Source organism: Halichoeres trimaculatus, unplaced genomic scaffold (genome assembly GCF_033239565.1).
Source record: "Halichoeres trimaculatus isolate MK-OKI-2021-1 unplaced genomic scaffold, fHalTri1.1 fHalTri1_scaffold_22, whole genome shotgun sequence".
NCBI lineage: Eukaryota > Metazoa > Chordata > Actinopteri > Labriformes > Labridae > Halichoeres > Halichoeres trimaculatus.
In genome coordinates this window covers 1,421,531-1,448,214 of record NW_027437200.1, presented here as the reverse complement: position 1 = coordinate 1,448,214, position 26,684 = coordinate 1,421,531, and the positions used below count along the sequence as shown (strand labels likewise).

General features: G+C 41.6%; 1 protein-coding gene across 6 annotated transcripts in view; it reads left to right on the top strand.

Annotated features, from left to right (window-relative positions):
- LOC141811042 (phosphatidylinositol-binding clathrin assembly protein) overlaps positions 1-26,684 on the top strand; it is a 104,602-nt gene that overhangs the window by 39,375 nt on the left and 38,543 nt on the right. For 3 of the 6 annotated variants that reach the window (XM_074698895.1, XM_074698892.1, XM_074698890.1), the window contains exons 3-9: positions 15,004-15,079; positions 15,276-15,378; positions 17,856-17,949; positions 18,534-18,645; positions 19,171-19,277; positions 21,700-21,741; positions 26,171-26,191. In XM_074698895.1, coding sequence (XP_074554996.1) covers positions 15,004-15,079; positions 15,276-15,378; positions 17,856-17,949; positions 18,534-18,645; positions 19,171-19,277; positions 21,700-21,741; positions 26,171-26,191 — 555 coding nt within the window. The remainder of the gene's footprint in view (positions 1-15,003; positions 15,080-15,275; positions 15,379-17,855; positions 17,950-18,533; positions 18,646-19,170; positions 19,278-21,699; positions 21,742-26,170; positions 26,192-26,684) is intronic. The other 3 variants (XM_074698893.1, XM_074698891.1, XM_074698894.1) reach the window with 3 other exon arrangements.

The window sequence follows — 26,684 nt, the reverse complement described above, 5'->3', positions numbered from 1 at the left end:
TAGTGGACGGGGACTTCTGCGAATCTCAAAGCCAAACAATTTGCAGGAAAACACACACACACACACACACACACACACACACACACACACACACACACACACACACACACACACACACACACACACACACACCTCTGTGGAATGCTTTTTTTCGGGTTCTGTTTTCAAGGACATACAGCTTTTATGAAATACTACCCATCATGCCTTCTTGGACAGAACAGGATCGCCGTAAGTGTCTGCAGGGGAAAATTACTGTCTGATTGATCGCACCAAAGTACATCGAGGAGCGGGATGGAGAGCTGTGACTGCATGAAGAGTGAATACAAACGGATGGATGGATGGATGGATGGATGGAAAGATGGATGAATGGATGGATGGATAGATCGAAGGATGGAGTTCAGGGGAAGGAGGAGAGGAATACAGCAGGAGGCGAAAGAGAGTGCAGGAGTCATTAAGGACATGAGAGGAGACAGGGACAATCTGGCGAGGACGAGTGGAAGTGCTGATGGTTGCAGGACGATGCTTTCCTTTTGTGTGTGTGTGTGTGTGTGTGTGTGTGTGTGTGTGTGTGTGTGTGTGTGTGTGTGTGTGTGTGTGTGTGTGTGTGTGTGTGTGTACGTGTGTCTGTGTCTGAGAGTTTAACAACAGTGTCCCAGATAGTGAACAAACCAACTGCCCGTTTGTCTCTTGGTGACATCACTGGAGCACTCTCATCACCACATCCCTCCCCTCCCTCTGAATGCCGTTTACACACACACACACACACACACACACACACACACACACACACACACACATACACACACACACTGAAGCATTGACAGGTTTGAACGTGAGGAATATTACGAGGAAGAAAGACGGCAGGACCACGAGAGGCGGCAGGAGCGATGAACAGAGGAGGAATAAAGGGTTGTTAAAGTGCTGACTCAAGCAGCGCTGTGTCAGAGGGAGCAGGGACGGCGAGGCTGTTATTTGTGTGTGTGTGTGTGTGTGTGTGTGTGTGTGTGTGTGTGTGTGTGTGTGTGTGTGTGTGTGTGTGTGTGTGTGTGTGTGTGTGTGTGAGGTCACCCTGACTCTAATAGGGGTCACTTGTGATAATCTGAAGCGCATGGGTGAACACAAAGTCATCACATGTGCTTCCTATCAGCTGCTGTTGACGCCAACATAAAGATGATTTGTGTGGAGGGAGATTGCACAGCATGAGCAGCGTGTGTGTGTTTGTGTGTGTGTGTGTGTGTCTAACTTTAAGGTTATATTTTACACCTTTATACCCTACATGCATTACCTTTATATGCTGATGATGAAGTCGTTAGATATTGCTGTATTATTAAAAAACACCTCATTTTAAGTTTTTCCATTTTGGTATTGATTTAAGATGAACAGAAATGGATGGATTTAGCTGGACAGTATGAGTGTGTGTGTGTGTGTGTGTGTGTGTGTGTGTGTGTGTGTGTGTGTGTGTGTGTGTGTGTGTGTGTGTGTGCGGGTGTGTGTGTGTGTTTGTGTTTGTTTGTGTGTGTGTGTATATGCGCCATAGGAGGACCCCTTCTTATCTCCGATACCCAAACATCCGGTCTGTAAAAAACTCCAGGCTGACCCACGCTGAGCTCTCCCTACACACTTCCTTTACGCTACCTCAGGCACATAAACAAGTTTTCCCAACCCAAGTAAATTGGCTTTATCTGTGTGATCAATAGATGAAAGTACTCTGTGTGTGTGTGTGTGTGTGTGTGTGTGTGTGTGTGTGTGTGTGTGTGTGTGTGTGTGTGTGTGTGTGTTTGTGTGTTTGTGTGTGTGTGTGTGTGTGTGTGTATGTGTGTGTGTGTTTTGCAGTCCCACCTACTGGGCTCAGCAGACTCAGCCATGTAGAACCTCGCAGGGAGCAGCTGGCTCGATACAGATCCTCGCAGTCAGGGATGTCGGCATCTATTTCAGTTACTGTGTAATGTTGTCACTATGGAATTGGATGACCTGACATACCTGCTGATGTGAAACTGAACCTTAACATAAAAAAACAGTATTTACTTCATTTATTATGTGATTTAATGCCATGAAATTGATTTCATCTCACTAAAAGTTACTCAGAATATGAGCATGTGGAGGACATTTTTAAACCTAAATATCTTCCACTTACTTCACACTACTGAATAAACTCCTCATGCCATCTACAGAGGACATTTGGGGCTTTTCAATGATACCAAATGATAAAGGGTGGGGCTTTGGTACCTTTCTCTTTTTCATTAAGGAAAATGGCATCCATCAGTGCAAGTGCAATTTATGGGAAGAGGAAAAGTAAGTGCATAAAACTTTCTAATAAGCAAATTTTGGCTTGAAATTTTGGTGGAATATTTTATATGGAACTCTTAACAACACATTTAATATGAATATTTTTTTTTGTATTTTATCATTGTAATTAAGTGTTTTAAAATTGTCCTCCATTGTGGACATTTGTAGTTATTTACTTCATTTTGTTCTACCTTTTTCAAATGGCAAGAAAGGGACTCATTCTCAGAAGCAGAGAGAATTTTACTGCCAATTGTTGATGGAAACTCAGATATTGAGTTGTCTGATGAAGATCAAGATGCATAGGCAGAGGAAGATGATTCAGAGAGCTCTGAGGATGAAACTCAGGCAGGGCAAGCAGATGCAGAGGAGTCAGATGAAGCAGAACGGTCCACATCTAAGTTCAGTCGGCGTCAACTGTGGAGCAAGAATCCAAAGTACACCTTCAGTTTGTATTGTAGAAAAGGTCCAAGAAAGACAGAAGGTTGGTCCAGGTGTCAAGGCCCCTTACGATTGCTGAGTACAACACCAACATGCCATCCATCTTTCAGAAATGGAGACAAAAACTCAAGATGTCACAGATCCAGCTGCAAGGGCAAAACATATTTAATGCACAAGTGCAAAGTTTCCCTTTGTGTTAAAGGGGAGTTAAACTTGTTTTTAAATTTTCTTTTTGGTATTTTCTTTGGCATGAAATGATTGCCATCAAGGTTCAGTTTCACATGTACGGCGTTCCAATGTCCACTGTAGTAGACACATAATATCTGAAATATAAAAAAATGTTTTCCAAAAAATTGTGTTCAGCATTCTAATAACCTCACAAAGATTGGGGAAAAAATCTTTGTGATTGGACAATATTTTTTTTCCTGGTAGTCAGGAGGCTATGCTACTTTACAGCTGCCTGCTAAACCTTATCCTGTTTGTTTATTTTGTGTAAAATACTCATTTAGCATCCTGGCTCTGAATGTGCAGTAGTTGAATGTATACCTGATGTGTGTTGTTGAATCCACAGGTTTAAATTAAGTTTATGTGTTTGCTGATGATACTCTTTTATACTAGAACATTCTATTTCCCTATAGTGAAAATTTTCAACACACCATTTGATATCAGGCTGTAGAAGCTCATTGACTCATCTGGAATGTGTAACAGTAATTTTTTTTGAAGTATTTACTTAGAAGCATCATTATGTGACTCAAAAGTTCAATAAACCCAGTGAGACGAAGCTGAAGTCAGATTTACATTTGTTGGAAAACACGCTTTGCATGTGTGGGAGGACAGTGTCCAATAGTGCTTAAAGGGGACTGTACTCTGCCTCCTAATGTTCCATGAAATTGAGAAATGCCACATCCCCCCTCCTCTGAATGCTGCATCCAGCTTCCGTGGAAACAAACTGATGCTGCTTGTCTTTCTCTGTCTTCAGCTTTTCTTTTTGTGTCTGTTATGGGGTAATCTTTATTTTACTGCATCTCTTTAATGTTTGCTCCCCTGTTACTCACTTCCTCATAAAAGCCTGTGAGAAGTCATTTTACTCTTTCTACTACTTTCTTCTCAAGTGCCAGGTTTAATTAGTGGTACTGTAATTAGCTTGGCAGCCTCAGCCTCTGATACAATGGTTTTTAAACCATTACAATTAGCTATTCAACTGCATCCGTGCTCTCGCCTAAAGTGATCCATGAATTTAAACCACAGATCTCCAGGCTGCAGACACAACTTCTATTTAGTTTGTCCTATAAATAAACAAGAATAAAGTGTCTCCAGGAGAAGAGTTCTGAAAACAGTCTGATGTTTTCAGCATAGTCAGGGAACTGGTCTTTGCTTAACCAACAACTCTGGTTAGGTCAAACGAATACAACAGTACAACATGTCCGAAAGGTGACAGTCATTATTAAGGAGGGCTATTTCTGCCCTTTCTTTTCATAAATACACTGAAAGAAGAGGTGTGCTCTCCCTGAATTGGCTTTTCATGTATGGGCTTATGAGGAACCTGAGTAGTGCTCTTCCTACCTTGGCTTTTAACATACACATGGGGAAAATCGGGATGTGTGTTCTCCCTACATTTACTTATACTGTAGTTTGTGCACTTATAAGAGAGCTGAGGTGTGATCTCCCTGCCTGGCTTTTGATGTTTTCCAGGAATGAGAGGGGATGTGTACTCTCCCTGCCTTGGTTGTAAACATACACACCTGAAAGTGAGCAGAGGTATGCTCTCCCTGTCTTTGCTTTTCATGATTTAACATGGAAAAGAGGGAAAAGTGTGTTCTCCCTGTCCTGGCTTTTCAAATATGTGTTTGAAATCCAATGGATTTTTGCTCTCTCTGCATGGTGATTATGTATGCAGATATAAGAGAATACAGATGTGCTCTCCCTGCCTTTGCTGTTTGTACATCTTGAAGAAAGAGATAAGATGTGTGTGCAATTTTACATCATGAAGTATTACTGTTTGGAAAAAAAGATAAACAGACGGTGCAAAGATGGCAAAGGAGAGGTGCTTGAAAGTCCTCATTCGCTGAATGCTCCCCTTAGAAGCCAATCGGTGGACAGGGTTCAGTCATGTGACTTGGTGGAAACCAAAACACTACATAGTCATGTAGGAAACATGCAGAAGTCTCACGTCTCAGCAGATGATTTAATAGCAAGACGAGGGTCTACATCCTTTGCCTGGAAATGATTTGGAGCAAGTGTTGCATCTTCTCAGAGAAAGTGTTGGGAGATGTTTCTTGGGGTGGTTTCCCAGCTCTCTGTCCGCTATATGGAATGAGCTTGTCTGTGTGTGTAAATGTGCGTGCGCGTTTGTGTGTCTGTGAATGCGTTGGAGTGGAACTTCACCATGCGCAAAACAGTGCGAGGAGAAATGTGAACATGGCGATGTACCAATGACATCCTGTCAAATAAATTAGATAAATAACATAAGGCGTTTTATTTCTGTTAAATGAAGAGAAAAAATGAGAGAGGTAACTAAACCACTTCTGCTGTAATCTGGTGCTATATGGAAAAAATAAAATCAACTCGGCTTTGGCGTGCCCCCCCCCCCCGTACATAAGGGAAACATTAAATTGCCATAGAATATTATTGGGCAATGTTTTACAGAGATGTATGAAGTACTTTAAAAATCAACAAGATCTGTTGTTCTGAAATGAGGTGTTGATCCATAGATTTCCTCTTGATAGGTAAGTACTTTTTCAGTATTTTTTCTTCAATATTGTCAGAATATCGCTATTGGAAAATTTGAAAAAATAAGAAAGATATATTTGTTTGCCCTTATCCCCTGCCCCTATGTGTGCCCTCCTTGCCTTGTCTTTTCATGTTTGCTCTTAAAAAAAGAGCAAGGGGGTGTGCTCTCCCTGCCCTGACTCTCTATGGAGAGTATGTGCTCTTTCTGCCTTAGTTTTACCTATAAAAGAGTACACCTATGCACCTATAAAAGAGTGGACGTGTGTTCTCCCTGCCTTGACATTTTATATTCCCACAAGTAAAAGATTAGATGTGTGCTCTTTCTGCCTTGTCTTTTCATTTATCACTTTGAAGATAGCAAGGTGTGCTCTCCATGCCTTGCTTCCTTTTTTGTGTACACAAGGAAGAAAAATGAGGTGGGATCTGCCTGCCTTAGATTATTCATAAATGCACTTTAAGGAGAGGGGAGGTGTGCTCTCCCTGCCTCAGGCTTAGGCATCTCACATGTATGAAGTTGGAGCAATTCTGTCAAAGTTGCTTGTGTTAACACAGGATCATGTACCTGACTCTTTGTAGGATATCAGATGTGTACAAGCCAGCGCCAGGATCAGTGTGCTGTAGGGAGTTAGCTGTTCTTCTACCTGCTGTGGATTTGTGTGTGTGTGTGTGTGTGTGTGTGTGTGTGTGTGTGTGTGTGTGTGTGTTTTATGACTCATGTTGCTGAGCTGCATCATTGACCTTGCAGACACACTCATCCACCAGCAAGACACAAGTGCTCCCCTGGGAGCGGAAGCCTACACACTATTAGCCTTGTCACCTTGTAGCCATTGACACACAGTCTCTCTCTCTGTCATACACACCCACACACACACACACACACACAGACTGGGGTATTGCTGAAACAGGAAATGCTCTTGCAAAAACCTTTTAAATGTGGACATATTTCTTTAATCCTATCACTCCCAGCACCCGCCCTGTGCCTGTTAACCACTCTTTCACACTGGGATGGGATTCAGGAGCTAAATGTTTGATTATGTAAGAGGAGGAGGAATACTACTGAGGAGGAGGCGAGGAGGACAAGGAGGAGAATTCCAGGCTGGATTTAGCAGTTTGCGTGTGCCCATGTGTCCGTATGTTTCCACACGTCTTGTTTCCCCCTGTGTGAGTGTGTGCATGTGTGTTTTCTCTGCTTGCATAAGAGCTGCTTTCATTCAGCGCCGCCCGATCACGACTCATTCTTCTCTTGTGAGTCATCACCTTTCAGTGGAACCGAGTTTGCAGTCACTTCTGACGATTTTCTGCATGTGTGTGTGTCAATGAGAGGGAAGAGTAAGGCAGAGCGCTGCAGCCAAAAATAAAGTCCCATGTGGATTTCCTGGCCTGCGAAGTGAATCTCTTTGATTCCCTGTAAACACTGCGTACAATATGTTGAGACTTTAAACACACAGGCAGTTATTTTAAGGACTCAGGTTTGGCGTCCTTGAGAAAGTGAATCTCTAACACAACAGTCAATCATTCCCAGCTCCGGTGAAGTCCTGGCTGCTCATTGGCTCCATGAACCGATTCCCATATAACATGTAACGTGACGTCAGCGAGCTGCACACACTCTGCACACTCATGTTTAGCGGGCAGCCTGCTCTGTGAGTCCTCTTTTTTTAAATACCATGGGGAGGAGGAGAGATGAAAAGGATCTGAAGTCAGAGAGTTCAACTTTCCCCAAGCTGATTACTCACTCCTCTTTAAAGAGTGGTTTGGTTTTCAGCCTCCTGCTTCCACACATTACCAAGGCTTTATATTAAGAAGCACATATCGGGCATGAATTATTGAACATGAGCATGCATACAGGAGCATGTTGTACTCATTATGAAACACTTAATGGTGTGTGGAGTGCTTTTAACGCAATTATTTACAGATAACTGCTCCTAAAAACCAAGTATGGAAGATTTTGTGTCTGAATAAGGAAGGGAATATTCAGCTTTTGTACCTACAGTCTTAAAAGTAAGGAAAATGTTTTTGGTTGAAGGAAAACCAGCCTCACCATGAGCCAACATGCTGCTAATAAGCTGCGATGGGGATGATGTGTTTGAGGAGCGATGAATTAAAGAGACAGTGGCATATCATGTACGATTATCATCAGACTGGCACCAAATATCCACAGAAGAAAGATAAACAGGAGAGAGATGGAGCATGAGCTAAAGGCTAAAGGCTAAAAGGGCCCAACTGCTTGTGCTAATGTTGATTCCAACCCACAGTCAGCAGTTATTCTGCAGTGGTCTGTTCAAACTTGAGAGTCTATCAATAAAATGAAGAGTGAGGTTACGTTAGCTCTGATTGGTAGATATGTCAGAGCACAGGGATAATGTTTGCTTGATGTCACATTTCAAACCATAGCGCTACGTAACTTAACTGATAAATAGCTTTCCTCCACGTGTTATGGTTGTATCCTGAAAAAAGTTGTCTTGAACAAAGAAAATTCATTTTGATTCGATCTCCATCTAATTCCAAAACACACACCTCTCTAAAAGTAATTTATGACAATGTGTGTGAGACTCCAGGCCACAAGGTGGCAAGGGAGTGCAATTAAAACAAATCCTCCTCATAGCATCTTTAATTCAGCAGTTCATATATTTAGATGTATGCTTCATATTTCATGGTTTGAAATACAGGAAATGAGTGTGACAGAAAGCTGAGACACAGAAATAAATAGAATCGTCTGTTTTCCTCTAATTTGGACTAAAATCTGATCTTAAATCTGAAAGCTGCAGGAACATTAGCCACGAGTACATGGACCCAAATATTCCACTTGCATTCGGTTTATTTGCTCAAATGGAAAGAATTTAACCTTTGTATACACCTTATTCCGAAAGAAAAGTGCCAATCTGAATGGACATATAATCGGTTTCACAGGGGTGGAATATTCCTTTCCCCAAACCGATTGAGGTATCATGTATCCACTCAAACGGAAAGTTGTCAGGGTGCGTTCTTTCAGCGCATGCTCAGATATGACGTAAGACGCAGCTAGAGACGTTCCTCAACTTTACAAACGGCGGTGAGCCGTCAGCACTGGACTGCTGCGGAAAGTTTGTTTTTGGTCCAAACTTTGAAAGAAATGAACGTAATTTCAAGACTGGACAGACGACAAACTCCCAATACGGAGTATTGCAACACCGTGATAAACAAACTGTCGTCCTCCAGCTTTGATAAATCACGTGATGTTTACGTTTTTCTGCGCATGCCCCATTGACTATTCTGTTTGATTACAGCGGCCCATGTAGACCAGAGATTGGAATATTCCTTTGTATGTATATTGTTTTCGGGGAAGTCATTTGGAAAGATTCCATTCGGAAAGATGAAAAACTCCTTATGTAACTGTGGCTATTGTGCCTCCTCTTCAGTCTCATCTATTATTATCTATTCACTGACCTGACTCCTCCTGGTGTGACGTGAAGGCAGCAGTGTGAATTCCTGTGAAGACACTCTGACCTAAACGTGTGTGTGGTTATCTCAAACAAATGTTGTGTCTGGCCCTTAACTGTGCTCCCTTTCACAGTGGTGCTGTAACCCTGAACTTATCTGTAAATGACCCAGAGGAATGCAAAGTCCTTATCGTCTAGGCTGGACGTTTGAGAGTTAAAGAGCGACTCAACGCTGAGTCAAACAAAGTCTGCACACCTGAAGGTGGAGGGAGAACAAAGTTTCTCTGACTTTTTCAGCAAAGTTTGGTGTGAAAGCAGTCGCAGGGAGGATTGTGAGGGTGTAAAAGGAGTGTTTGTCATGAGAGCGACATTCATCCTCAGCAGTCTTCATAAAATCAAACAGAGCTGCAGAGCTGCTGTGTCGGATAAGCTCCCAAACTTTGGGATCTCTGACTCACAACTGCTTTTAGCTTTTCAGCCCACCTGAGCCTCAATAACAGATTTGGAAAATGGTTTATATGATGTAATGTCAGAAAATCTGAAAACAATCAGCTTAATCTGCATATTTGGGAAAAACATACTACCGTAACTCTTGGAGCATTTGGGCAATGGAATTAAAAAGATCTGGGACAGATGTGTTGACTTGAATATCTTTTTTAAAAAACAAACATTTAATTGACTTTTTTTCATTTAGTTTCTAAAATATATAGCTTGTGCAAACCTGAGGGGAAGGGGACATGACAAGTATATTTTATTTATTTATTTATTTTTTCATTTTTGAGCAATTCAGTGGTCATCTTTGTCTTTTTATACCATGAAACTGGATTTTCTGCACTTGTCAGGTACTTGTGTCTGGTATTTAGTCTAATCATGCATTTTAAAAAAAGAAAAATGTCATAAGCACTTTTAGATTTCACTTTTTGCTGTGTGTTGCATCATGCTAGCTGCGGCTCTTGCTGCTTCGTGTTTTTTTGATGCATCTTTATTGCGATGATGACTTCTCTGTGTTGAAACTTGCAGACTTTTTCCTCTCTTCCCTCGGGCACCATTTTCACTCTTCTTTCCTTTGTTGCATTGCACTCGTTTTCCAGGGCCTGGTTGAGATGTCAGGGAGCTTGTGATATCGTAGCTTCCTGTTTTCATCTTCTGGACCATTCACTCAGAAAGATGATTGAACCCCTGATCCATCCTGAATCCTAGTTCAGCTAGCTTCAGCATCAGTATATGGAGTCTGTAGTCTGCAGAACTTTTTCCTGGTCTCCTCCTCTCCATGACCTGACTTCATGACTCAAACAATGCCTCCTCAGGTCAGAGAAGGTGCCCTGGTGCTCTGTTACTCTAGAAACCACCAACCTGAGCGCTCTGAGCTGGAGACGCTGGAAGAAAGCCGGGCTCTGGCAGCTCCTATGTATATCTGTGTTCCAGCGCAAGGAGAGGCAGGGAGGATCTAAACGTATCAATAAAACATGAGGTTGTTCTCCGATATGCTAACATGAATTATTTGACAGCCCGAGCCGACCTGCTTCTCTCCCTCCGTCTCTGTACATCCTCTCCTTCTCGCTCACGTTTGTTCACCATCTCCTCTCAGAACAGGATCTGTTTCTTGGAAGCCACTTCGCTGAATAATCTGGCGCTCAGCGGGGTTTCTGAGCCTCCCTCTCGCTCCGCGCCGGGTTTGTCTGCCCCTTTATAGATTTCTTCTTTTTAACTACATCCATGCATTTTGTGTGGGTTCCCTCTGCTGCTGCTGCCTTTTGTCTCTGAGGAGAGGAGAGGAGAGGAGAGGAGAGGAGAGGAGAGGAGAGGAGAGGAGAGGAGAGGAGAGGAGAGGAGAGGAGAGGAGAGGAGAGGAGCAAGCTCGTCAGACTGACTTTTGATGAGGAAAGAAGACAGCAGTCTGAAGAGAGGGAGCTTAGGGTTGTATGAGCTCATCTGTTGCCATGTCTCCCTCTGTTTTTATCTCTGACGATCTAATCCTTAACCTGGGTTCATTTTTAACCCAGCAGGAACTCCATCATTATCCCCATCTGTGAAACTCAACCTTTCAGACTGAAAACAGAGCATCACTTCTTCGTCCTCTGCCATGCCACAGGGATTTTTCCATCATCTTCAATCTCATATTTCTGTCTATCAGAGTTTTTTTGTGGCATACAAAAACACCTGAGATATTTATAGTGAGCCTTAAAGAGCCACCCAGCCCTCAGCTTGGGTTTACAGCCTCTGTCTCAACTTGTGAAGCTGACCAGCTGTGAACTACTCTGCAGGAAGAGACAATCCGGAAATTTGTGAGCGAATGTTATGGTAAATCCTTAATTACATCAGGTAGTCGAACCTGAAACCCATAAATCAACGGGAATAACCACTACCCCACTGTTTGTCAAATATTTACCTGTTAAAGATGTCTCAGGTAGTGTTTTTAAGCAGAAAGTATAAAGAAAAATTAGCTATCCTTGGAAAATTCAGGTTTTTGATTCAAAGCTTTCATTGGTTTCATATTCTATGAGATTATCATCTCACTGGGTAAAAATGAAATAGACAAACTCAAATCCAGAAATGATAAAAGTCTAATAACTTTCCTTAATATTTTATTATTGTAAAACCCACTCTGTGACATCACCCATCTGTTTCACATTCAGAGTTTTAAAGGGTATCGTTTTATTTAAGAGGTAAAGAGGCGGGGCTTAAGCCTCTTGCTCCCACCTGGCAGTCATGCCTTTATATGGGCAAAATTCCTGAGTTAATTAACTTTGTACACAATAAGTAATAAAAACGGTGCTCAGACCTAAACCACCTTTTTGAACCGGGCTGTAAACATTAATCTTTGCTGTACAGATCGGCTTTTTGAATGGGTGTGTGTGTGTGTGTGTGGTTTGTGCTGTTTCTGCACACAGCCTCTAGTGGACACTTGAGGAACTGTAGTTTTTAACACTCCTGAATAGGCTTCATAGTTTTAGATTTGAAGTTGCTGCTTCACCCAACACTACTGAGTGTATCATATTTGATTCATGAGTTTCAAAGACCTTTATCTCATCAACATGACGATGTGACAACATGTGATCAAACATTTCTATGATTACTCATGATTAATCATGATTTATCACACATTTCCTTTGGGCTTCGTAAAATGTACAGATAGAATCTATCTACTGAAAAACTACAACTGACTTGAATTCTAGGTGCACTGTCACCATCACAATTTTTGGCTGATCACCGATCACCAATCTTTAAAAAGCCTGACCTGCCATTACCGATTTGGGCCGATACCAATTTTATGTTTTATATTTATAACTGACAGCATATACCTTCAATGTTTCAATCTTATTTTGTTAAAATAATCATACAATACCTTTGAAACAATAAAATCTTTACGTTTTAACTTCAACAACCAATAAAGTGTCCTGAGCTTTAGGTGTCCGAGCAAAAAGCAACAATGGCTGTCAGACCATCTCGGAGGTATATAAGATCAGTTTCATATGTAAGGATGGGCCCATCGCCAATCACCGATCACCAATCACCGATCCCCCAAAATGAAGGAAATCGGCACCGATGGGTCTGCTGGCCGATTGATCGGTGCATGTCTAGTTTTTGAGTAGTGCTCTCAAATGATTAAAATATCAAATCAGATTAATTTCATGGTTGCTGTGGATATCAATCAGTTTTCATTTTGCATGAGCAAACAGACTCAAGAAAGGAGGAATTATTTTTGCACTTAACGTGTTTAACACCTTCAACAGTTCATGTTAACAAAAATCCTTTGTGCTTCTTGATGGAGCCGATGCATCTTGAAAGGCAACTCGAAAAACCTCTGTGAAAATCATGTCCTCACTGATATTAATGGGTCTGGAGTTTGTTGCAGTTCACTTTGCAACCGTGTCAATTTGTCTGAGGTAGACTAAGTGAGGCCCTGAATCAGAAAGAAAACTCTTTCCTGCACAGTGAGCATGATACTTAATGCTTCTCCACTATATGCTTTGTCAGAGACATTTCAGGGATTTTGAGTCATTCTGCACAGCAGATGAGTTAATTGATTTTAAATTCTTTATCAGATTAATCATGGTGATGGGATTAATCTGATTATTGTTTTAATTTTAACAGCAAATAATCAATAAATAAAATATATGTTCTAATGCTTTTCAAAGTATAAAAAGAAATAATGACAAAGAGAATTACCAAAAAACATTTTGACATAAAGTTCATCCTGTTTGATGTTGAGTGCTGAGGCACATGTAGGACAAAAAGAAAATTGAAACAATCAAAGTTGAATGCAGTGCTGCTGGGTTAAAAATAAAACCCAAAAAACCTATAAATGAATTATAAGGGTGAATTTAAAGACTAGAGAACAATGAAGTTGTTTAAAAACTTTAAGAGCAGAATAAAAAAAGAAGACAGTGTCCTGCAGAGCGAAAGCAGAGGAACATTTGTATTTAGTAAAATCAGTCGTTAGTTTCTTAATCCCTTTTGGCCTGTTGACAACTTCAGTTTAATCCACTGATAAAAACAAGCATGTCAGGCTTTGTTAGAAATTAATGTATAAACTCCAAACCTTTGGGTTGAAAACACGTTTGACAGTTTCCTAAAATGCCAACTCTCACCCACATTTCCCAGAAAACCAAACCCAGATCTATTCTTAGACCCAGCTCTGATCCCAAACACGAGTCCCAGCTCTTACATCAGCGCTGAATCTTTCAAGGAATCAGTTTCTGTCCACATGTGGGATCTGAGTCCCCTCCTGAGACGGCTACAACAAAGTTTGTCCCCACAGCGTGAGCTCTGAAGAAAAAGGAGCAGAACCAAACTGAATTCTTAATGCTTTTTTAAATAGTCCCAGCAGAGCCCCTGGAAACCAGTCAGAGCAGCTGAATCCAACACACATGCCCGCAAGCATATTTCTGCTCACACACACGCACACACACACACACACACACACACACACACACACACACACACACACGCACACACACAAACACACACACACACACACACACACACACACACACACACACACACAGATCCTTAGATGCTTCAACCAGCCAGGAAGAGCTGGTTCGCGTCCAGATTGAGAAATTGGCAAGCCAGCAAATCTCAGATCATTTTAAGTCAGTTGGACAGAGACCGCCTTAACTTTAAGATGCTTTTGGGGAGCCTGAGGCCTGAGTTTCCAAAACCATGGACAGCGGCCAAGACTGTGTCCTCAGCAGACTGCTGGAGGAGCGATAGAAGAGACGCTCACCAGGGACCAACTGGGAGTTCTGCTCCGGTCCTCAGAGACTTGGTCTAGGTTAAATCTTAAGTCCGGAGTTTAAATCAGGTCTCCCTGGATGTTTGACTTGGCAGCAGATGTTCTTCATGCACAGGAATTCTTTCCTGTTCAGCAACAGAAGCGGAAATGGAGGAAATTCAATCCTGATAGGGACGACCTGATCTGTCAGTGTAGGTTACAGTGACACCTGTGGACAGAAGCGGTAGTGCGTTTTAGAAGCCAAATAAAATGAATACAAGTAATCCTTTTCAGCAGAGAAAAGGGACATATCTGTTTTCTCTCTGAACTTTATCAGCAGATGAAGTGGTGAAGGGACAAACCTCACAGAAATGAAGGTTAGAGTCCAACATCCCTGTCAGTTTCTGATTTACGTGAAACAGAAACACCCTGACCGTGAGCTCTGAACGACAGAGAGGACTTGCTCAGCATCTGAAATCTGAAACATAAACAAGCTTCCAGCTCTCTTTCCCTCATCAAACCTGCCAAAGCATCATGTTTTTTCCATGTCGACTTTGACGTTATCGTAACGGACAGGCTGAAGATCCGTTATGTCACGCAGCAGTAGAAAAATGTCCAAATAACAAACAGAGATGTCAGAAAGCCTGTAAGTAAGAGACGCTGTGATTCATCCAGCCTTTAGACTGATCTCATTAACATTTCCACAATTGTTCCTTCAGCGTTCCAAAATCTACTTTCTGCACAAAGTTTGGAGGGTATTAAATCTGATTCTTGATGAATAAAAAACAAATAAAGTCGCTATCTGTTTGAAGGTTTGTTTGTTTTCTGTTGGCTGCATATTTATTTTCCCATCAGCCTCTCTCAAAGCTTCATTTGAAGTTTTAATTTTGGTTGTTTGTCTTTTTTTTATCGCAGCGTTTCATCCAGTACCTGGCCTCCAGAAACACTCTGTTCAACCTGAACAACTTCCTGGATAAAGGAGCTCTGCAAGGTAAAACACACACACACACACACACACACACTCACACACACACTCAGAAACCTGTTAAATCATACATTGATGGAAATATTTTGCAGCATCTTTGTTGAGTTTCAGGACAGACTCTGACATCTCAGAACACATCTGTATCCGTGCCACATGACATTTCAGGCAGCACCCTTCCCTCTGCGCGTCTCTCTTCCTGCAGGTTACGACATGTCGACCTTCATCAGGAGATACAGCCGTTACCTGAACGAGAAGGCCATGTCCTACAGACTGGTGGCCGTGGATTTCACCAAGATGAAGAGAGGGTGAGGGAGAGCCAGCACAGTAAATGACAACCCCAATCATCATTTCCCACTCGGCTCCTCACACCACACTAGACGGCTCTTAAACTTTTCGCTCTGCAGTTGGAGGAAGGAGTTGATTTAAAGTGACAGCGCGTCTTATTTAGATGGCTACACTGTATCTGTAGCTTAGGGGCTTTTAATAAAGATGATCAGATTTAGGTTTACAGCAGCAAGCTTTGCACAAAGTCCTGGGACCAGCTTTCAGCTTCGATTTGATGCACAATTATTCAAAAAGAGGAACCTATAAACCTTACAGCCTGAGCAGAAAGAGGCTCCAATCACTCTTCAACAGGGGCGTCATCTCCTAAGTTTACAATGCAAAGATTTCTTTGGTTTGCATCAAAACAGGACAATAATTTTCTACTGCCAACCATCAGGCTTCTTCTTTCCGTTTCACCAAGCTCCGTTCAGTCTGGTATGGCACGCATTTTGTGGCGTTTTCTTTGATCAAGACCAGAACAGGCCCCCAAATTACCAACCCAAACCGACTCACTTTTTGGTACCTTTCTGTAGGGGTGCCAGACATACAATCCAACTCCAGAAGGTGCAGCTAGACCAGGGGTCTTCAACCTGTGGCTCCGGAGCCTCATGCGGCTCTTTGACTCCTTTACAGTGGCTCCTTGTAGCTTTAAAAAAATATAATTGAAATAAAGAATAACATAACATAATTTTTTTTTATTTTGTCTAAGCTGTGATATAAATGATGAGGAACATTTCTAGGGAGCATAGTCTGACAGAGAAATGTTGAATAACTAAATTAAGTATAATATGGATTTATTCTGAAAAAATGGTCACAACTTTTGACCTTAACACAGTTGACAAAATTATGCTCCAACGTTTTTTTGTTACTTAAATATCTAAGAATTTATTAGCGCTTAAGCTTGTCAACTAATGACTAAAGTACATTCTGGGTGTATCATTTGCAATCAAATAGAATTTAAAACAGATTTTTTTTTTTTTACTTCTTTGCTTACCTGAAATAGTCCCCTTGTTATAGAATCAATCATCAACAGCCCACCAACTTTCCATGCACCAGTGGCTAACCTTAAGTTTTACAGCCCTGGGAAGATAACTACATCTACAAAAAGACTAATCTGGAAGAAAATACAGATTTTAATTCTGTGTGGATGGATTCATTTAACTCCCAAGGTGCCGGCTTCATATACATGCTTAATAAGTGGCAAGACATTAGCAAACAAAATCATGAAATTTCAAATGAAATTTTTGCAAATGTATTAAATGTCACATTATTAAAAAAAGTATTTCAAAATTTTTAAATTTCTATTTTTTTTATTATTTTTTTTTTATTTTTGCAAATTCAAATTTTTGAGTTTTTGCAATTTTATTAAAAACAAAAGAAGTTAGACATCCCATGTACAGTTTAATAAATTCCCCCAAAATATTGGTTAAGATAATTAAGCCCTAGATTTTATTGTGAAGATAAGGTTGATTTTTCTTCTTCGTTGGATTTATTAGTGGCATACACTGTGTCGAATTGCTATGGTGTCAAGCTTTTTCGTAGCCGATGCGTCTATTAGTATCCGGCTTGCATGCTGCCTACCAAGAAGGGCACGGTTGGCTGTGGAAACACAAACAGGATCAGGCTTTACTGATCCAACCCGTACCAAACTGAACTGTTGGTGGAAACAGGGTTTAAGCTGCGCCCTGGGTTTAGCTGCTTTTTTTGTCTTCTGTTTTCTGACTGTGCGAAAACCAGTACAATGAATCAGAGTAAAAAGAACACAAATGTATGAATCATTGTGTTAACAAGCTTTAGATAAGTCCATATGTGTTGTTAAACCGGGCACTTTTACATTAATGTTAAGGAGATAAAAGAGCTTTAGAAACCAGCCTCTGGTGGACATTTGAGGAACTGCAGTTTTAAGTATCCATTCTGCTCATCCTAAATCTGGTTGCTGACACTTTTAAGCAACTACAGTTATTCATAACGCTTGATGTGTCAGCTCAGACATCAACAAAAAATGTTAGCTATGTCCACAGGGGGCGCCAGACTTAGCTATGAGAATTGAGTGTTTTATATTTAACTCTGAGCTCAGACAGGAAGCTGAAATTGTGATGTTGTGTTGTTGTTGTGTTGTTGTGCGACACTCTGTCCTTCACACAGCGCCTCCCACTGAGCACGCTCATTATTCCTCTCAGAGCTTCTCTTTCAGGCGTCATTTGTTGCTAAAGCTTCACCTCAGGTGTCTGCAGGAACTTTGTGTTACTGTGGTAACTTTGGTATGCAAACACAAGTCCTGCTCCTCATGTTTCATCCTTCCTTTTTGGTGTAAATTTACCTGAAAATAAATCACAATGAAGACGTCTGCAGCAATCTGTGTGTGTGTGTGTGTGTGTGTGTGTGTGTGTGTGTGTGTGTGTGTGTGTGTGTGTGTGTGTGTGTGTGTGTTTGTGTGTTTGTGTTTGTGTATGTGTAGGATCGACGGGGTGATGCGCACCATGAGCACAGAGAAGCTGATTAAGACGCTGCCCATCATTCAGAACCAGCTGGACGCTCTGCTGGATTTCCAGGTAGTGTGTGCGTGTGTGTGTGTGTGTGTGTGTGTGTGTGTGTGTGTGTGTGTGTGTGTGTGTGTGTGTGTGTGTGTGTGTGTGGTGTTTATGCATGCTGGTCAAAGTTGTGCTTTCACTTTCCAATCAAAATGTAAATTGAAACAAGAGTTTAGAGGAGTTTGAAACCTCGCTCTTGATGGAGTGTAAGGAGCATATAATGATGACAGATTTCAGGGTTTGGCTGTTATCTGTGTGTGTGAGTGTGTGTGAGTGTGATTGTATGTGTGTGAAGGGAAAAAGGAATTGGGTGGGGATTTGCAGATCAGTGGGTGAATTGTGGTTTGTGCCAGCAAGCTTCAAAGAGCGATAAAAATGGACGGTGAAGTTTTTCATTGGAATGCATATTTGTGTGCCTGCTTGGGATTCAGCGTGTGTGTGTGTGTGTGTCTGGTGTGTGAAAACTGGAAGCGTTTCTATGTGAGGGGAGCGAGCAGGTTTGATTTGTCAGAAAGGAAAAATGTTTGTGGGAATGTGAAAGAGCTGTTTTCATTTCTGTGAAAGCTTGGATGGAAACGTCTCCTCTTCCTCTCTGGTCTCTTCAGGCCAACCCTAATGAGCTGACCAACGGAGTGATCAACTCGGCCTTCATGCTGCTCTTCAAAGACTCCATCAGGCTGTTTGCTGCTTACAACGAAGGGGTCATCAATCTTTTGGGTAACAAACACACACACACACACACACACACACACACACACACACACACACACACACACACACACACACACACACACACACACACACACACACACACACACACACACACACACACACACACACACACACACACACAGAGTTTCCTCTGCTCTCTCCTACACGTGTCAGAAATGATGAGGCATAAGTATAGCCACAGTTTGTCCTGTGAGCACAAAGACATACACTGATGTCGGAGTGATGTAAAAAGAAACACACACACACACACACACACACACACACACACACACACACACACACACACACACACACACACACACACTGAAGCATATGTGATCACAGCCTGCTCGTCACGCCAGCAGAGAGCCTTTTGACAGGCTGTCATGTAGCTGCTAAGTGCTTCTGTTTGTCTCCACTCAATCACTGATGATTCCTTCCTTCCTTCCTTCCTTCCTTTCTACCTTCTTTTCTTCTGTCCTTTCCTTGTCCCCCGTAAACACTCTCTTCCCCTCTCCTGTCTTTCCACAGAGAAATACTTTGACATGAAGAAGAACCAGTGCAAAGACGCTCTGGACATCTATAAGAAATTTCTTTACAGGATGACGAAGCTGTCAGAGTTCCTTAAAGTGGCTGAGGTACCCACACACACACTCTCACACACACACACACACACACACACACACACACACACACACACACACACACACACACACACACACACACACACACACACACTCTCACACAGAAAATGGGCTTCAAAAAGCAGGAACTGGATTAAATAACATATTTAATTGATTTTCTCTTGGATGTGGAAGGATTTTTACATTTTTTGCTCTTTTTGAAATCCTCTCTCGTCTTTTTCTGACCCTTAAAGCTTCCCCTGCACTCAAACACAGAAGTCCACACACAGTTCTGCTGGAGCAGCCCCTTAAAGCCACTTATTTGAATTAATTGTTAACTTTTTTTTTGATATCCCTGAAGTCAAAGAGCCTCAAATTATGGATTTTTAAAAAATGAGTCCTTTGACACTTGAAGGAATACAAAGTCTGTGTGTCATCTGGACCAATAGAATCTGAGAATCTCAAGATGAGCCGGTAGATTCTAGCTCTGATGTCCGTCCCTCTCTAAAACAATCCAACCTGGTGATTTTGGGCTGGGTCACACTGGCCATCCAAACCGTGCCGTGCTTGAGCATGATTGCCCCCCCCCCCCCCCCACAGAGCTCTTCCCCAGCTGGAGAATACGGCCAGCGGTCACACTACCCCAATATGAACACACACGCATGGCCCACCAACGTCATCATGAAGCGTCTGTTTACATGAAGCGTCTGTTTACATGAAGCGCGATCTCATCAGAGTCAGCACAATGAGACACAGAGAGCACTGCTACAACTTTAGAGACTTTTGGACTTATAGTAAGTCATTTTGGCCCGACACAGCCCTCTAACACCCTGCTTCGTTTACAATCATTGTCGAGAGATGCGCTCTGTGATCATACGTCATGTATCACATGCGCCGTCCGCGTGCTTGTGCTCTTTCATGAAGTAAATCGTGCTGAAGCCCACCTCTCGTGGCGAGCCAAAGTAGAGAAGTGAATTGTGCTTGAGCACGGCATGGACGCCTTTCCAAACGTGCTTTAGGGCTTAGGCACAGCACGGTTTGCCAGTGTGACCGCTGTGCGCAGTGTGTCCTTAAATTCACAAAAACCCTGATGTGATGCTCTTGAGCTCACAATCTAATAGACCTCTATCCCCACTGAGACACATTAAAAAGACCAACTCAGCAGTTAAGAAATTACTAGGATTGTCTGATTGTCCTATCAGAGACACCTCTCAGCTTACGTGACTGACGGGCACCCATGAAGCTCAGAGTCTGCGTCACATCCAATATGGCTGCGTCTGCCTATTGGCTTTATTTCACTTTTTCAGGAACAGATGGATGACATCACAGAGACTACGTCCATATTTTACACAGTCTACATGTGGACGTCATAAATGGACATCAGGTAGATGAAAGGGTTGAAGCAGACATTCTTTCTTTTAAAAGTACGTAGTTAATAAAAGTACGTAGAATTCTGTTAACGTGCCTAGAAGTCCTCAAAAGAAGTGGTCAGGGAGTGTTTTATGGTCTGGACAGTGAGGAAACTCAGATTAAAGTGTGTCATACGGAAATCAAACAAAACAAATGAACCAGCGATGCACCACCAAACCTCCATACCTCCACGCTCTCCACTTGAAAAGCTGTTTCTCTCCCTCCAGCTCCTCCACTTCTGCTCACACAGCGTCTCTTCAGTGAGCTCCCCTCTGCCCCACATTTACACACACTCACACACACGTATAGAGAACATACACACCCAAAATAACCCTAAGATGGAGGATGTGGTTAGGCGCTCCGTTAAGTCCGTCTCCCTCCGCTCCCCACACTCCTCCGCCTAATCCTTCTCCTCCCGCTCTCTTTGCTCTCCTCCTGACAAAGATGGATCCTCGGGAGGCTTTCCCCTCGCACGGCGCCACAGATCATCCCTCTTTTTTCTCCTCTTCCTCACTTTTTGTTTTTTTCAGAATAAAACCTACTTTTATCTTTGATAATGAGGGTTCCAGACGCTCCCCTGACTATGAAGTTTTTTGTTCAGACATCATTAAAAACAAAGAAGCTCAATGAAAAAATGTTCACACTTCATAAAGTTCCCTGAATTGGAAAGTGAAGGTTTTCTGTCCAAGCGTCCAGGACTTCCTGTTTCCTCTGTGTCCTGAGAGTCCGGGCGTAGCTGTCCGTTTTATGAATGTCTTCATGTTTTCACTGTTCATCACTCGCCCATTCCTGCTCTCTCATTGGTCAGACACATTTATCACTGTCCAGTCATCACTCACTGTCAGGATTGGTGGCTCCATGAGCCAATCCGGTTGTCAGAAACTTTTCCTTGTTTATTTCTGTTGTCGTTTTTGTGCCGCTGCATGGAATATTAATTCCCCTGTTTTGTTTCTTTTTCTCATCTTTTTTTTTCTACCTTCCCACCTTTCTCCTTTTTTATTTCTTTGATTTGTTTTTTTGACGACAGCAAGTTGGAATAGATCAGGGTGACATCCCAGATCTCTCACAGGTCAGTGTGCATCTCACCTTCCACTCTTCCTCTCCTCGCTTCCTCTTCCTGCTTCCTTAAACTCTTCATCACCTGGTTTCACTCTTTCATATACCTGTTTCCCTTCCTTTCACACCCGCTCCCCTCTTCGCCCCCAAGATCTCAGTTAACCTGATCCGGGTCAAGGCAGCTCCACTCTGCTCTGATTGATTTCCTACTTTCTCTTCTGGCTCTAGATGCTTCGTATAGATCCGACCACAGGCGGAGCCTCTGTGCAGAGTTCGTTCGCTCTTATGGATTTGAAACCTCCATGATAAACCAATGTTAGACCTTGCTTCTTGTAAAAAAAGGATGATAATTACAACAACAAAGGGCTTAAAAAAGACAGCAGGACTTCAGGGGGATAGACTCTGAGGCTTTTGTTTTTAATTGTCAAGGATAAATGTGCTGATTTAAAATTCAGAGCGATCGCTGCTTCTCTTTCTCCTCCTGATGGTTAACAGGAGGATGGCCGGGCTGCAACATATGAAATCACACATCAGGCTGGAAAAATTACAGACTTTTGAAGTGAAACAGAATGAAGTGATATATCTTGATGCTTTGTTGAAGGAGCTGCTTTCAGTTTCGAATTTTACCTTTTTATGTCTGCGTCAAAAAAACATGCTGCAGAAAATGTCTTTTCATGACGAAATCTTGACCAAAAACAACCTTTTTACAGATTTACAGCAATAGAAATTTAGATAACATAAAAATCCAATTTATAACAGTTATTTAGAGTGAAAACAATTAAAATTTCAGGAAACAAATGGAGAAATCTGACTTTGGCATTATTAACTTATCATTTTAACATACAATTTCAACACACTACTCCTCCAACAAGCAGTCACAGATTTTCCCTGTCTGAATTGTAACATGTCCAGCATGTTCAAGAGAATTGTGTGTGTACTTTTCACATTTCTTAGCCTTGTACTTTTTAAAATATTCAACCTTTTCTGAAGTGTTTCCATTAAAATGAATGGAGATGTTGAAATTTAAGTAACTTAGAAATTCACAAAAAATTGTCATTTGCAGTAAAAAAAATAACTTAAAAACATAATAAGTGAAAAGCTTTCAAAACTCCAACCTGCAGAAGCTGAAAACCACGGCAGCTCTGATTTGAGAAGATGAACCCACATTCAAATCAATAAATAGTTCCTCATATGACTAAAAACCAGATGCATATTAATGTTTATCCACTCCTTAGTCCTCCTTACCTCAGCTTTTTAATTACTCCTTTAAGAACCTGCTGAACTCCAGGGAAAGATAAATATTCCTGAGCAATCCGTCTCTTGTTTCCTTGTGATACCCAGATTAATCAACCTGCTTTTGTTTTTGTTAGGAAATGAGCTTTGTTACCTGGAGATAACCAATAATTAACTCCTGATCTCAAGGTTACGGCATTAAAAAAATAATTGCAAGCTGTTCAACTCTGGTTTGGCAACAGAATAAATCAAAGAGCAACAAAACAGCAAATGTGGAAAATATCAAACACTAGGAAAACACAACAGTTTGAAGTTTGCTGCTAAAACTTTGAGTATTTTAACTTGTACTGCTGGTTTAGACCAGAGGCAGGTAGTGTTGAGCTAAAATGATGTTGTGATCAATGAAAAGTCAGAATTATGTGTCTGTTAGAGTTATACAGTATAACATTATAACGTAGCATTAAAGTAACATTACATAGTACATAAACAAAGAAAAGCAGTGAAGCTACAGTGTGTTGGCTGCTCAAATGCTCTCTGATCAGGGGTATATCACATGTTGAGCAGCGGAATTAAGCTAACAAACACGTAATACACAGAAACGATAGGGAAATAAAATGGTAAAGGATGAGGAAATTAAATAAACTGATGTACATATGCAAAGTTAAAAGTTGAAAACAGAGGGAAACTTTAACACAAATGATAAAGACGTTGTGTAGACACAGTCTGTCTGCTCTGACCTGTTCTACTCCTGCTAACTGTCATGTCTACTGAAGCATTTCAGATGTAAACCCCATTCTAAGAAACTGAGACCAAAAACAGAGTCAGAGCAGCCAGAATCCAGGCTGCTGGACGCTTCCTCACTCCCTGCTCAAAGCAAGGTGACCATAGTCCTGTTAGAGATCCGCCCTATTCACAGAAGGCCCATTAGTCAGGACATTGAAAGGCTTGTTAGTCAGAGGGTCTGTTATCAAGAAGGTGCATTAGTCAGAACATTGCAAGGCTTGTTAGTCAGAGGGTCTGGTGGTAAGAAGTCAGTTAGAAAGTAAGTCTGTCAGTTAGAAAGCTGATTAGTCAGAGGGTGTGTTTGTCAGAAAATTAGCAAGCTAGCTCTCTGAAAATTATGTGGTCCATTATTCAGAAAATTAGAGAGCCCATTTTTCAGAAAAACAGAAGGCCTGTTAGTCAACAATCAGAAAGCCCATGTGTCAGAAAAACAGAAGGCCTATTAGTCAGAAAATCAGAAAGCCCATCATTCTAAAGGCCTGTTTGTCAGAAATTCTGTGGACCTGTTAGTCGGACAGTCTGTTAGTCAGAAATTTAGATGACTCCTTTTGAGACAATCAGAAGGCCTGTTAGTCAGACAATCAGAAGGCCTGTTAGTCAGACAATCAGAAGACCTGTTAGTCAGACAATCAGAAGACCTGTTAGTCAGACAATCAGAAGGCCCTTTAGCCAGAAAATCAGTTTGGATTCTTTTAACATTTTAACTCCAAACCAATTTTCTGACTAATGTGCCTTTTGATTTATTTTTGAAGTCTCTTATGTTGCATACTTAATCTACAACACACTAGGGATGGGTACCAAATTAGGCACTTTTATAGCAGGGTGTCCGCGGGGTCTTGAAAGTATTAAAAGTTGATATATCAATTTTGGGGAAATTAAGGGCCTTAAAAAGTATTAAAAAGTCTTAATTGTGGTTTTATAAGGTATTAAGTTTCATAGGCATTCAAGCTTTGACCCAAAAATATCCATGAATATTTATTTTCCTCCTTGCAACTGTTCCCTGATTGGGACACTAAACATTCAGCCGATAAAGTTCTAAAATAGAATAGAATAGAAAAGAATAGAGTTACTGTACTGATCCCAAACTGGAACATTGTTGTGTTAACAGCAGAAATCGATGGAGTCAGTAGAAAAATACAAAAAGAAAAAAGAAAAGAAAAAAAAAAACATAAAGTCTCTAGTTACAATAAAATACAACGATAAGGACTGTGAGCAGTATAAACACCAGCTATAAATTAACGTCATTTCTAGTTCCATAAAGAGAAATTAAATATAACATTAAAGCAAATCGCACTATCTCCGGCACATGTCCTAAATTTAAAAAATGATTAAATAATTTCTCATTTTCTTCAGCAAGTTGGCCTCGAATAACTGCTGTTTCTTGTTGTGGGAGTGTCAATAAACCTGCCTTTAGTTTCATTTGTTCTTTCAAGCTTTATACCTCCTTAGCTTACATCATTTCTGTAAAAATGTAAACTACAACTGTTAAAAAGTGGATGCCAACAACAGCTGAAAGTTGCGATAAAGTCTTAAAACTTTTTTAAAGGTTTTTGAAAAAGTCTTAAAAAGGTATTGAAATCAACCTCAGGATTTTAGCATATACCCTGTATAGGTACCAACCGAGTTTTGTCAAAAGTAGCGAGTACCGATGCACGTAGAATCAAAAGGTACCGTGTTTAGGTACCTAAATGCATCCTTGTGACTGTGAGGGAGTGGAAGAGTAAGTGATTTTGCCTGTGGAAGGTTGGGGGTTTCATGCCAGGTTCTGTTTTACCATGTAATCTTGGAAAAGATGGTTAAGTTACACACTGGAACCCCCTCCAGGTGGCTTATTAGAGTGTTTTATAAAAACAATCTGATTACAATTGGTGTTTGATCAGTTTTTAACTCAAAGTTTTCAAAGTCTCCTCCTCAGATTTATTGATACTGTAGGAAACTAAAGCTGCATTGATCAAGATGACAAACTTCAAACAGTCACTCACACACACTCTCATGGAAAAGGTTTCTATTCTGGTGCTCCTCTGCCTCCATCAATCTGTAAAAAGATCTCCCACACAGGGACGCCACTGTAACACTTTACAACCTTGGGGGCGTGAGCTCATGCTTCTCTAAAAATCGTTACAGAGTGTAAAGCTGGGAGTTAACGGCATGTGTATGGAGTGTGTGTATGGAGTGTGTGTATGGAGTGTGTGTATGGAGTGTGTGTATGGAGTGTGTGTACGGAGTGTGTGTACGGAGTGTGTGTACGGAGTGTGTATGGAGTGTGTGTATGGAGTGTGTGTATGGAGTGTGTGTATGGAGTGTGTGTATGGAGTGTGTGTATGGAGTGTGTGTATGGAGTGTGTGGGTGTTGAACTCGTAGTAAAACTGAACACTCTGCTGTGGTCGTTAAACAGACCTTTTCTCCTCTCCTCTGTCTGTCGCAGAAAACAAAAGGATCTTACATTGTAGGTGGTGGGTTGCACACTGTACTGCCCCCCCCTCCTCCCCCCTGCATGAACAACATATATGAATGCATGGTGTGTATCTGTGTGAGTGTGTGTGTCTAACCCCACACAAACACCTCACACACTCACACACTCACAGGCATGCTCTTGTTTTTCCTCCCGTGGGGAATGACAGGGTGTTGACCGAGTACAATACCAGTGTGTTGGCCTCGGGTGGCTTGCTTGTAGCTCTCCCACACACACTGATCAGCACACACACACACAAACACACACGAGGAGAGAAGTCTGGCACGACAAGCAAAAGGCCACGAAACCTCATGAATAGAGAATGAGGCTTCACCCCTCTGTTTGCATTTGCATGAAAGAATCCCTGCACCGGGTTCCCGCCTGCTGGTTGAGATTCCTCCCTCCTCCTCAGATTGTTTATTTCATGTTTGTCATGCACAGCATCGTCGCCTCAGTATGCATGGAGGTGCTTCAGGAGTGAATGACC